At 35.6% G+C, this 13,391-nt stretch overlaps 1 protein-coding gene across 1 annotated transcript; it reads right to left on the reverse strand.

Annotated features, from left to right (window-relative positions):
• Window positions 1-345: 345 nt before the first annotated feature.
• On the reverse strand, window positions 346-12,802 carry LOC123654961 (STAM-binding protein-like A). The gene is made up of 9 exons (XM_045590813.1): window positions 12,511-12,802; window positions 12,026-12,293; window positions 11,596-11,724; window positions 11,256-11,368; window positions 9,381-9,531; window positions 7,403-7,540; window positions 2,913-3,025; window positions 1,117-1,219; window positions 346-572 (listed from the first exon to the last, which is right to left on the reverse strand). Exons 1-9 carry the CDS (start codon window positions 12,633-12,635, stop codon window positions 510-512), a joined length of 1,203 nt encoding a protein of 400 aa, XP_045446769.1. The 5' UTR covers window positions 12,636-12,802; the 3' UTR covers window positions 346-509.
• Window positions 12,803-13,391: the final 589 nt, after the last annotated feature.

The raw sequence follows: 13,391 nt of genomic DNA on the forward strand, positions 1-13,391 counted from the left end.
TTAATAACAGCGCTATCAAATAATATTTGATTCTATCCTTTATAAAGATTTTACTGGATACCATTGTAAAATATTCGAAACTTAACTGTAACCGAGTGGTATTAATAAATTTATAATTTATATCACAGAATTTATTCCGAAACAAAAAACAAAATAACATAATGAGAGATAATAAAAGCTATCAACATAAAATAAAAACTTGTAAACGCAGGTCCAAACAAACAATATAAATAATAGATTTCTTTTGATTCATATTATCGGTGGAACAAACTTTTTAATTTTAACTTTTTATAAATTTATTAATAATAGTTTAGCGTGATCTATACTTAAAAAAAAAAACAATTGCACTTTTCATCATTTAATCAACTGGATGCTAGTGTAGTCACAGCTTAATTACTTATATTAGCGTGCGCAATTCTAACCTAGTGATATTATTTGATATCCCGTATAAAAATACTGCAATCAATATACGCTATGGAAGTGGCACGTATGGCTTTCATTTTCTCCATTCATCTTCTGAGGTCTACCATTTCCACTGGCGCTGTGTTATCTATGCGGATATGGGACACGGTCTGTAATAAAAAATTTAAGTTTTTAATAATTATTATATATATTTATATATATAAGGTAAACTTTCCACAGCTGGGCATAGACCACACTAAGAGAAAATAGATTAAGGCTTAATTTATCATTAACTTATGAATCTTGCATAGTGCTTCTCTATTGTTAGTTAGCAGATTGAAGAAAATTCTCAGAACTTTTATCGGAACTTAAAGGATTCTAGACTTTTTTTTCACCATTGAATTATAATAATATATAATAAATATTTAAAAAAAGAATTCAGCACACTGCCGTAACTGTATAAACCCGCAGTAGTTGAGGACCACTATTTTGTACAAATTGAAAGCATGAAAGTATTCTAAATTAAGTAGCAAATATTTTGTATTTCATAGATCAGATTAGATTCTCATACACTATTAAATACTAATATACTAATAATTATATCAAAATTAGAAAACAAAAGTTACGAAACGTAACGATCAACCGCATAACAATTCAAATATTCCACATAAAATAGTAAAAATAATCTACATAAATAATTTTTTTATTACGTACATAGAAAAGCGGTGGGTCGTTCGGATGTGGATGAAAACCACTTTGCCTGCAGTTCGCAATGTACTGCATGCCATACTCCGGAGTCAGGGCGAAGTAGCCGGTCCTGCGAACACGAATATTATTAAATATCAATCTACATATTATAATACGTGAAGTAAAAACTTTGAACCCCTTTTTACGAAAATTGCGCGGAGGGAGGAGTATGAAATTTCGCACACTTATATGTTAGCTCTACGACGTGCGGGGCGTGCCACGCGCCGCGGGGATAACTTGCCTATGCGCTGTTGCCGTTCTTATGTATACGAACAAACGTGTTGGCTTCGTCAGTTATTTTGCAAATTTTCTTTTAAATAAGTATTAAAAAAGTGCGCGACATTTTGTGTTAAAAATATTTTAATACAGTGTATATTTTAATATACAGCGTGAAAGACTCTCGAAATGCGCCTCGAACTGAAATTTTACTTACTACTTACTCAAAAATGTACGAAAACTAAATCTTTTACGCGTGTTTTTAAATCTGAACAATATTTCAAAACCCCCTGGTTGCGTGGATATGAAGAAAGCAATTCATGATTTTGTTTTTCGTGTCTGGAGTTTAGAGCCGGCGCCTGCAGTGGTAGTGAATCTGCATGGACGGAATGGATTTTGTATACAAATAAAATGAATGGTAAGTTTTTTGTTTACTTTTTTGGAAACCCCCATCAAAAAATGCCGCCTCTGCTTTCATTATTTCTTTACATTCAATCTAAAACCTTTTATACCTAATACCTCTATGTGTAATCAAAATGAAATCATCCGATTCCGTACATAGGTCGGCACACATTTAAAAATGTGCTAACTACGGCATTTTGCTTTACTAACATATTTATTCCCAAATATATTCGAAATTTGAACAGACGGAAAGTAGTGTAATATTGTTAATTTATAATTGTAATAAACGTAAACATTAAATGCTTGTATTTTGTACAATGCCAATAACAAAAGCATTTTTTGCTTTTAATATAATACTTAGGTTGTACTTTTGTACGACCTGTAGTTAGCTGATATAGAGTGCCTAATGATATCAACAAGGTCGCATGTTATAAAATTCAATAACATATTGTGCAACAAAGCATTGATAAATAAATAAATTAACTTCTTTCCTTATAGGTCTCTATTTTAGCTTTATCTTGGTTTTATTTTATTTATTTACAGAAAAAAATACAATTTATGTTACAGACTGTGCAGCAAAAATACTTAACAGCGCACTGTGTTTGTAATTAGACTAACCCGTTGGCGCAGTTCGTAGTGACCCTGCTTTCTGCTCCGGGGGTTGTGAGTTCGATGCCCACCCCGAGTCTGAGTGTTATATATATATTTATTTATATATTTATATATGTATTATTTATAAGTACACTTGTCGAAAAAAAAATGTAGTTATACCAGTCGGCTGTTACCTATAAGACAACATTAAGTTGCTTACTTTAGGAACAGACGACCGTGTGTGTATTGTTTTTTTTTTTTTTTTATGTCACTAGGTCGGCAAACAAGCGTACGGCTCACCTGATGGTAAGCGAGTACCGCAGCCTATAGACACTTGCAACACCAGAAGCATCGCAAGCGCGTTGCCGACCCAATCCCCAATCCCCCAGGAGCACTGGTCACCTTACTCACCAACAGGAGTGTATTGTGTAGATATTTATAAATAAAAAAAAGTATAAAAGATATTATACATTATTATGAAAATATGCCACAAAATTACACAATTAATCGGCTATACAAGTGGTTAGTTAAGCACAAGCGACAGTGCGACTCACTCGTTGTACTTGGGCGCGCACACGATGGCGATGGCCTCGGGCATCATGAGCTGGTACGAGCACTGCGTGTGCAGGTCCACGGACGACAGGAAGGCGGTCTGCGTCGGGTGCGTCTGCGGGACAGTGCTTCCTATGATACTTCTTCATTTCTAACACGGTTTATAGCCTAATGTTCACGCGAATTTCACTCTTGATAAAGAAACAATTTTTTCGGATTTTATCGCGGTTTATTAAGCTTTTTTGAGCCAATGATATAAAAAATATTAAAACTAAAAAATATTAACTTATATAATATCATATCTTCACGTTATGTAAGATGTATCAAGCAATTGCAAAACAATATAATTTATCATAAAGTAAATGACCCATCGAAATGTGTACTGTCGTCATTTTTTTTTTCGTGAATATTTAGTTTTTTTTTTTTAATTTATTGTTAAATTAACGAACACTTAAAAATAATCGATTTTAGAATTTTCTCCTTTTTTAGAAGTAGATTAAAATAAAAAAAGAATTATCCAATTTGATGCAGTCGTTCGGAAGTTATGCACGTATATACTTTTCGAGGATCTATTTATACATACATATATATACATCCTGCTAATAATTAGGCGTCCCACATGGGCCGAAATGCATCTAAACTGGCGTCCACCTCCTTTAGACGTCCGCATATCGGACGCCACTTTTTTAATCGATGTCCCATTAGTCCTCTTGGCTCTAGCTACCTTTACAACAAAAATCGCCGGAAGCCAAAAAATCGTTGAGACATTTGCATTTGTATAACTAAAACTTCCGCGAAATTCCGCACCAACGGTGCAGCGCTAGTCTAGCGCGTATATCGACAGAGCGTATACTCTGCTAAAACTCTTCCGATACAACCGATTATTTGACGTCCTATTGCGACGTTGCCAAACTGACTGTATTTGAAGGTTTTGAAATATTCAATTAAGTCAAAACAAATCATTTAAAAACAGTTGCTACGCACGTGTCGCTGCTTATTTGACGCTCGGTTGCAAAATACTGCTTAAGTAGTAAAATAAAATAAAAGTACACTTAAAAGGAAAAAGTGAGGCTTTAACGAATTTACGAATTGAATTTACATATTAAACGGAAAAGTGACACTATTTTGTCATAAAAATAAAAATATATCTATAAGTTAACTAGCTGACCCGGCAAACGTTGTCTTGCCGCTAAACGCTATTTTAAAATAGGGGTTGGTGGTAGAAGGGTGAAAACATAGGGTTGTATGTATTTTTTAACGCCAAATCATAATAAAATAAAAAATAAAATAATTTATCTAAAAATTAAAAATTAAATTTAGGGGTGGACTACCCTTAATATTTAGGGGGATGAAAAATAGATGTTGTTCGATTCTCATACCTACCCAACATGCACAAAAAATTTCATGAGAATCGGTCAAGCCGTTTCGGAGGAGTTTAACTACAAACACCGCGACACGAGAATTTTATATATTAGATAAACGTTATCTATACTTTTTTGCATGAATATGGAAGCCAGGCTGGGTAGCAGTCTTTGAATCTGAAAAAACAAAGGTTCTGTTACATTTAATACATTTTTGCAATGATTTTTTATTTGGTTACTGAGCGCCCCTACTGAAAATTTGTGTTTTTTGTTTAGTGACGGTTTGGTCATGGACGTCGAATATGTAGTGGTTCGAATAGTAGGTATACAGATTTACGACGTCCGTATATAAGGTAAGGGCTACGCAATACGTAACACATATACGGACGTTAGTTTGACGCATACTGTTATTAAGGATACGAAGTTTTTTTGCAGCTGTTCTGGCTTTTGACCCAATCCAGGCTACACGCAATGCCGTCAAAAAACTTTGGGACACTTTTAGTTTAAAAAAATTAATGAAAGTTTTAGAATTGCTCTCGGTCTCCGGTTGGGAGCTCCACTGTGCTTTGAACACAGATCTCCGTGCGGAAAAGAGGTCGATTCTTTCGGACTACACGGCCTTTCCTGTAACAAGAGTTCAGGTAGGTTTTCCCGCCACGGTTCCCTAAACGATACCATAAAAAAGCTCTTGCCACCATCGACGTTCCTGCTCTTATCGAGCCTACTGGAATTAGTCGCAATGATGGCAAGAGACCTGATGGATTGACGTTGGTTCCCTGGGAAAGGGGACGGGCGCTTTTGTGGGACGCAACCTGCGTTGACACACTTGCTCCTTCTCATGTCAGGGAAACAGCCTTAAAAGCGGGAGCCACAGCGGAAAAAGCTGAAACGACTAAACGGCACAAGTATTCGTCATTAATTTCAAATTACATCTTTGTGCCATTTGCAGTCGAAACACTTGGACCTTGGAGTAGCAGTGCTAAATTTTTTTTAAATGAGATAACTCTTCGCCTTATTGCCTCCACTGGTGACAAGAGGGCTGGTGCATTTTTTTGCCCAGAGAATCGGCATAGCGATTCAACGAGAAAATGCTGTCAGCATTCTTGACACGATTCCACGCGGACATGATTTATACCAAAACTATCTGTAAATATTTAGTTCTTAAGTTGTGAATTGTAAATATGTATAATGTTTAATAAACTATTGTTATCCACTTAAAAAAAATTAGAAACCTACTTAAAAGATATACTTTATATTTTATAAGTAAATATTGTTTGACGACATTTAAATTTGCCAGACGACGACTTAGGTAAATCATTCTAGTGAAATAGAGTTAAGTAGTTAGACTATTTAGTCTGTATAAAAATATTTTAGCCGTGAGACATTTTTATATTGAAAATGATAATAATATGTTGTTTGTAAAAGCAGGCAGCACAACTATTTGTGGCTATAAAACTTAATTAACCTATAAGATTCGTCAGCGAAGAAGAAAAAATAATATCCTCGTATTCTTGGATGCCCAGTTACCCATGTTCTAAAATTACTTGAAATCCGTTTAGCTGTTTTGGCGTGATGAAGACACAACGACACATACAAATATATAAAAAAAATGTTCGATTCAGTAACCTGTATTCATAGACCGTATCACTTTTTTTAAATATCTTCAATGTACAGAAAGAATCCATGGCAGGATAAGGGAACATTATTTATTATTATTCTTTGACGGTTCGCAGGAAAGTGGACATAACCTGCGAACTGTCAAAGAATACTTATAACAAATGGACATAACGATAAATAATTATTTATTATATTATTATTCTGATGATGTGCTACGTCGTCAATAATTAAAATGTTAAAAGCCTAAATAAAATATATGTTGCAACTCAGAGAGCTATTATAAGATGAAAAATTGGAGGTGTTCCTATGACCGTTACATGTTAAAATTTCAACGAGCGTAATAGAATTATTTCTTAAGTTAACGATAGATGATCACACCTACTAGAAAACTGGCAACGTCGCGTTTCAGCTTACTTCTCACTCATTTCATCATTACTTATATAGGACGCTAAATAATCGGTGCATTAAGTGAGGCTATATGGATATATGGAGGAAGCAATAACATAAGTATCATGAAAGGGGTTCATAAATGGTTGGGCACAACTGTAAGCAGAATATTTTCAAAAAAGAAATTTAAAGAAATTGATATAACCCACGGAATTTAAAATGAAAAAAATAAGCAACATTCGCAGAAAAAACATATAAAATGTAAGCATAACTGAGGGACGTCGTAATAACGCAGTTTGTGCTTGACGCCAAAAATGTATCTGGATGTATATATATATATATATATATAGTATATAGAGATAGAAATATATATAGTATAGTTACTTTTAGTATATAAATTAAAAATTAACAACCGCTCTCGTGTAGTGGTGCGAGTAGTCGCCTAAAACACCTACAATTTGCGGGTTCGATCCCGCTCGTGATGTATATTTGTACTTGTACAAATATTGCGTTACGGTTTGGATGTTAGTCCTTGTGATTTTCCCACCGTTGTTATTATAAATAATTATATAAATAAATATAAGATAGCGATCGTTACTCATAGTAGGGAACATATCCGCCAACCCGCAGTGGAGCAACGTGGTGGATTAAGCTCCGATTGGAGAAGTTTGATCCTAAATGGAGAAAGAGGCCTATGCCCAGCAGTGGGATATTAGAAGTTGAATGCATGCAGATTATTATATATTAAGTGACGGAAACTCCCGCTCAAGTATTTCTCGTTATACAATTACACATGGTTTGTAATTTATAAGAATACGGAAGCTATACCTCTAATTTTTTTTTTGTATTAAGTTTTATTCATTAGGGGCAAAATCCATGTGCAATAAAATTTAAAAACTTGATTTTAGATAAGTCAGTCAGTTCAGCCTATTGCAGTCCACTGCTGGACATAGGCCTCCTGCAGTTCACGCCAGACATCCCGGTTTTTCGCAATCCTCATCCAGCCTACACCGGCACTCTTACGTAGATCGTCAGTCCAGCGGGCCGGAGGACATCCCACACTGCGTTTCCTAACACGTGCTCTCCACTCCAGGGCATGTTGTTTAAGCCTATATTCAAGTACTCACGTGTATCCAGCCGAGCGTGATGAGGTTGTGCTGGTCCTGGTAGTGGAAGATCTCCTCCTCGTTGTTGGTACTGCACGAGTCCGCAGTGCCGGTCTGCTTCGGAACCACTACGTGAGTTATCTTCAGTTGATCGCGTTCCTGTGTCACAATTGGTACAATCAACTATAGTGTTGAACTACGTTTTTTTTTTAGTAGTAACTACTTGGAACCTTACTGTAAATTTTATTGTAAGCGGTTATCATAGCCTATGATATAACGTACCAAGAAAAAAGTATCTAAGTAGTGAGGCCATTTAGTATTAATAAGACCCTACATAGACTTGGAGGCAAATTAAGATATGAATTTGAATATGAGTATGCTAGTAACCTTACGGTCCGCTTTATAGTAAGCGGTTACCGAAGCTTATGGAAGTCTACAACACCAGAGGCACTGCAAGCGCTTTGTCCACCCTATGCCCGACCCTCCCTAGGAGCACTGACTCCCTTACACATCACACGAACACAACAATATTTGAGAGCAATATAATTTAGCTGCCATGTTCTGTAACGTTGAGGTACTTCCGCAGACAGACTGCTCCAGATTTTGAGCAAGATATTTCCTGCTGCTCCCTACCTCAATACAGAAATAAAACCCTACTCGTTATAGGAACACGATACTACTTGCTGGCTATTATTTGACTATAATCTTTTGTAGGGTTGAGGTACTTTAGAAGTTGGCCTGTTCCAGACTGTAAGCAAGATATTTCCCGCTGCTCCCTACCTCAATACAGAAATAAAACCCTACTCGTTATAGGAACACGATACTACTTGCTGGCTATTATTTGACTATAATCTTTTGTAGGGTTGAGGTACTTTAGAAGTTGGCCTGTTCCAGACTGTAAGCAAGATATTTCCTGCTGCTCCCTACCTCAATACAGAAATAAAACCCTACTCGTTATAAGAACACGATACTACTTGCTGGCTATTATTTGACTATAATCTTTTGTAGAGTTCAGGTACTTTAGAAGTTGGCCTGTTCCAGACTGTAAGCAAGATATTTCCTCCTATACCCTACCTCGTGTATTTAAAATCCAATAGTAATTCTCGATTATCGAATATTAGTACACAAAACTCGCTCATCAAATTAACCAGCTTTTTTTAGCTTCCTACTCCACTTCTAAGATTAACAATCGATAAACAATCAACTTTTTTAAGCAAATAGAAATTGTTGAAATTGATCCAATTAATTCGGAAAGTAACGCAAATGATAAAAAAATAGAATTTACCCGGGACATATTTCAATTACCTACATAATTCATTAAATGAAAAAACGACTAAACAAAAACAAAAAAACGAGGAATTTAGCCTTGTCGCGAAACGTCAAAATGGCAACGAATACCAGGTTCCTTTTCCTTGCTATTTCTTATACTTATTTTATTACAATTACTAATGTTAAATTTTTTTACAAATCTGTGATGATTTACTAACACGCATTACTATTGCCTTAATGTTGCGCTGGCGGTTGCGGGTTCGATCCCCGCACATGACAAACATTTGTATTGGCCATACAGGTGTTTGCCGTTGTCTGGGTGTTTGTGCAATCCTTGTGGGTCTCCCCACCGTGCCTCGGAGAGCACGTGAAGCCGTCAGCTCCGGTTGTTATCATGTACACCTGATAGCGATCGTTACTCATAGTAGAGAATATATCCGCGAACCCGCATTGAAGCAGCGTGGTGGATTAAGCTCTGATCCTTCTCCTACATGGGGAAAGAGGCCTATGCCCAGTAGTGGGATACTACAGGCTGAAGCGTATTACTATTGCCGCAACAACTATAGAAGAAAATAAAATCTAACATGACATAGTAATAAACGCGATATATGACATCACTTCTATTCTAAATTATATTTATTGCTTAATATTATACGGCAGTGTACTTTGTATTCATAGTCTACTGTCAGTTGAGCGGTACCTTTAGTGTCTTTAACGTGTTAGTACGTACCAGAATGCCAGCTAGGATACCACAGAGCTCGATGTTCCTCGCTGTGTTGTCTGCAGCGAGGGCAAGGAAACGCGTCAATAGCGCTGCCGGTACAACTACAGCGCGGAGACGCCTCTCACCCAGCAACCCCCCCACCACTGGCTCGCTGGTACTGTTTAAAACAAACCATGTAAAAGTGTGTCGTATAAATCTAAGCCTGTGTGGGTTGTCTATGTAAAAATATGTCAGTGTGTGGTGTCCTCTGGATTTTGGAAGGTATTTTTCGATAGTTTGCTGCAAAATGAATTTAAAAATATCATGATGTAAAACTGTATATCTTATATGTATATAAAATTCTCGTGTCACAATGTTGGTTACCATACTCCTCCGAAAAGGCTGGACCGATTTTTATTAAATTTTGTGTGCATATAGGGTAGGTCTGAGAATCGGCCAACATCTATTTTTCATGCCCCTAAGTTATAAGGGGGGGGGGTGGGGATTAAAGGGGTTAAATACGTATATGGCAATACGTTTGCGAGGTCACCTAGTTTTAATATAAATCAATCGAAAGTTCCCACATTAAAATTAAATAGATAGCTAAGAAATGACAAGAACAGTAAATGTAGCTAAAATGTAACAGTTCTCATTGGAATTAATCACATAATATATTCTATATACCAAGCTTGATCGCCCAGTTTGTGCTCTAAAGTGGATCAAATTTATTGACATAAACAATTCCCATACATATTTTTTTTAAATTTCTTATGGACACTATAAAAATATAAAACACCTAATTTACTTATTCTAATTTAACAAGGTAAAATAAAAAAAAAACTGAATAGTTATAGTGTAAGGTAAGAACAATTTCATTAACATCAATTATCATGTACTCGCAATCGGTTACTTGGGGACTACTTAGTTCTACTTCGGCTGATACATCATATGTATTGACTAACGGTCACTTTCAATAATCTATCTATCCCTGGTTTTGCCTACTAGCAATAGATTTTAGACACTTTTTAGGGAGCATACGCCAAAATTCTATCACTAATAAGCAAATTCAAAAATAGATACAATATTGAAACTGGCTGTTAACACGTTAAACACCACCTAGATTTTAGCCATGGGGGACACCATGTAACTGACACACAATTTTTCCGTTGATACTGTCGGGGACACCACATAACCGTGAGCTAGACTCAACTTAAAAAATATTACTTGAAGAATGATGCAATAAAAACTTATCATAGAAATTTTGTAAATAAGGACTTTTAAACTGTGCCCATGGACTAAACAAGTCAGGCCCAACTGGTGTCCCTTATGGCGTTCAACGTGTTAATTAATCAATTTTTTTTTTACAATAAAAAGATTTTATATTATTAACGTACCACAACAATGTTGATATTAATATGTTTTCAATAACTGCACATTGATAAATATTTTTTTTTAAAATAAGTATGTCATCATCATCCAATTTTAATTTTATGAATAAATGTTTCAGACGGTTTGATGGAGGATTGGATTCAATTTAATTTCTTTCAAACCATCTTATATAATGTAAATTCCTTTAAAATGATTTAAGTTTGTTAACAAATATGTTTTCACTTTAAATTGTTATAATAGGTAAAATAGTGGAAAAGTGAACTTGACTAGTTTTAAAAGTTACCTTCTGGATTCATGTAACATGCTATACTCTACTACTAATATTTTTGATGTTGTTTATTCACTTTACAATCATCTTCAACATTTTAATTGTATGAATTACTCTATTTAGTAGTGAAACCATATACAACAATTAATTAGTTTAAATTTTTTTTTATACTACAGACGTGAGGTGAGGTTATGAAAGCCTGTCTAACATATAATTTGAAATTTATATAAAAAATCGCAACATACTGTTGAGGTCTCGGGGGTGGTATAAGCGTCGCACGAGGAGGCTCTGCTGCAAAGTCGTCAGGATATAGAATACCATCCACTGGGGGAGCAGATGGGGATACTGCCCATTCTTCCTAGAACAAAAGTCCCTTACTGTACAAATAATCATTTTTATATACAGGAACATTTATGATACAACTACTTGACCAACTGTAAATCTTTATAGCATTAATTTAATAAATGCTAAATTCAAAAATCTGTTAAATCAACACTATTGAATGCCAGGTGAAGGAAATCAAAGTGGATTATTTTTGAGAGCTTCTTTAAAATGAGAGCCTACAATTAAGAAAATTGTACATACTGCATTTAGTAAGTGAGGTGTGGTATTGTGTCCATCTTGTCTGTTCTCATCAGCTTGAAGGCGCTGAGCCAGTTTTGCATCATCCTGTTCTTGTTTCCTTCTCGCCTCTTCTGCTATTCGTCTTTTCTCCTAAAATATAAGCAAATATATCTAAGATAAAGAAAGGTATATATATATATATATATATATATATACAAATTTTCTTTTTTATACAACAAGGTCGCCAAACATACAACCCATATGATGATAAGCGGTTACCGTAGCCTATAGAGTTATAGACACTTGCAACACCATCAGCATGTGGCCAACCTTACCCCCCACTCTCCTCAAGAACTCTAGCCCCCTTACTCACCACAGGAACAAAAATTGCTTGAAAGCATTGTTATTCAGTTGTGATCTTCAAAAATGATAAAATATCAATTGTAAATACCTCATTCTCTAAATAATGCACATATTCTTTTTTGAATTGTTCCAATAGTTTCTGTTTAAGCTTCTCAGCTTTCGGCATCACCTCCTTCAACATTGACTGGTTCACTGCCTTAACTTCGGAAGGCACTGTGTTATACTCGGGATGTTTTCTTATTTTCTCCAGAAATAAAGTCATAAATTTCATATACAGTATGTAAGCATTTTCAAGGCTCCCTTCGGCTAAATATACATTGGCCATTCTCACCATTTCTAAACCCGATCGATAATACCTGGAATTTATTTTTGCAATAGTTAGTGTATGTTTCATATGACTTTAAAACATAAGTTCTTCATTTCGACAGGATGTTCATTATAGCGAAAAATGTTGAAATATATGGCATTGAAACCGTTTTTAAAGTATAGATAATTAATTAAATAAAAACACCTTTAACAGGAAGACTAATGAGTCACATTTATTAAGTACACGACATGAAATTAAGAACTCACCTTCTCGGTGGAACATTTGGATCGACTTCGACCATAGCCCCAAAATTAGCCAGTTGTTTTACTCTAGTAGCCGGTTCCATCGATACAAGATCTACTGATTTAGTGTGTTTCTCCGTTGATTGCATTTTAAACGCAAGTAACTCAGCTACTAAATTTTAACTTCATATGAAAATGCGGTACTTTAGTTTAGAGATAAATTAACTTTATTATAAAAAAACACTACATTGGTAGGTGACACTGTTATCTAATAATAATTAATTTATTTATTAATTATACACAAACAACAGAAGTCTGACATTTGGATTTGATAATACATTTGACATTTGACAATGGCCGTGTTCCATTAAGTGTCCACAACGCCCGCAAAGCCCTTTCTGCGTCCATTCCACCTGACCTAAGGCCCGTGGTCGTCGAGTCACTCGAAAGCGATCGCTCGACGTCATAGTTGACGTCACTATTCGCGAGCATATTGGACACAAAATATAGGTGGGGGCAAAGTTGGCCTTCATCATAATGCGGCGGGAGTTTTAAAAAAACAACTGTCAATGTCAAATTATGAATGTTATCTCTCCCTCGATTCTGCAACAATGCAATGATTGATTCCTGGGAATGCATGTTGAATTAAGTTTTACTCCAATCCCCCACAGCTGCATGTTTTCACCATGCCAACATATTGCGAGCACGCAGCAGACACCTGAAAGCGCCCAAACATGCGTTCCACTTATAAATCGCCTACAAGTACAACGCCCGTATCCTTTTTTACCTTAGTGGAACGGCAATTTAAGCGGTCGTGATCAATGGCGTTGTGGGCGTTAGGTGGAACGCGCCCTTTGTGGACATCGATATTTATAAAAGTTTTTTAAAGTTGAAGCTACTGTAAT

The sequence above is a fragment of the Melitaea cinxia genome, chromosome 7 (genome assembly GCF_905220565.1).
Source record: "Melitaea cinxia chromosome 7, ilMelCinx1.1, whole genome shotgun sequence".
Lineage (NCBI taxonomy): Eukaryota > Metazoa > Arthropoda > Insecta > Lepidoptera > Nymphalidae > Melitaea > Melitaea cinxia.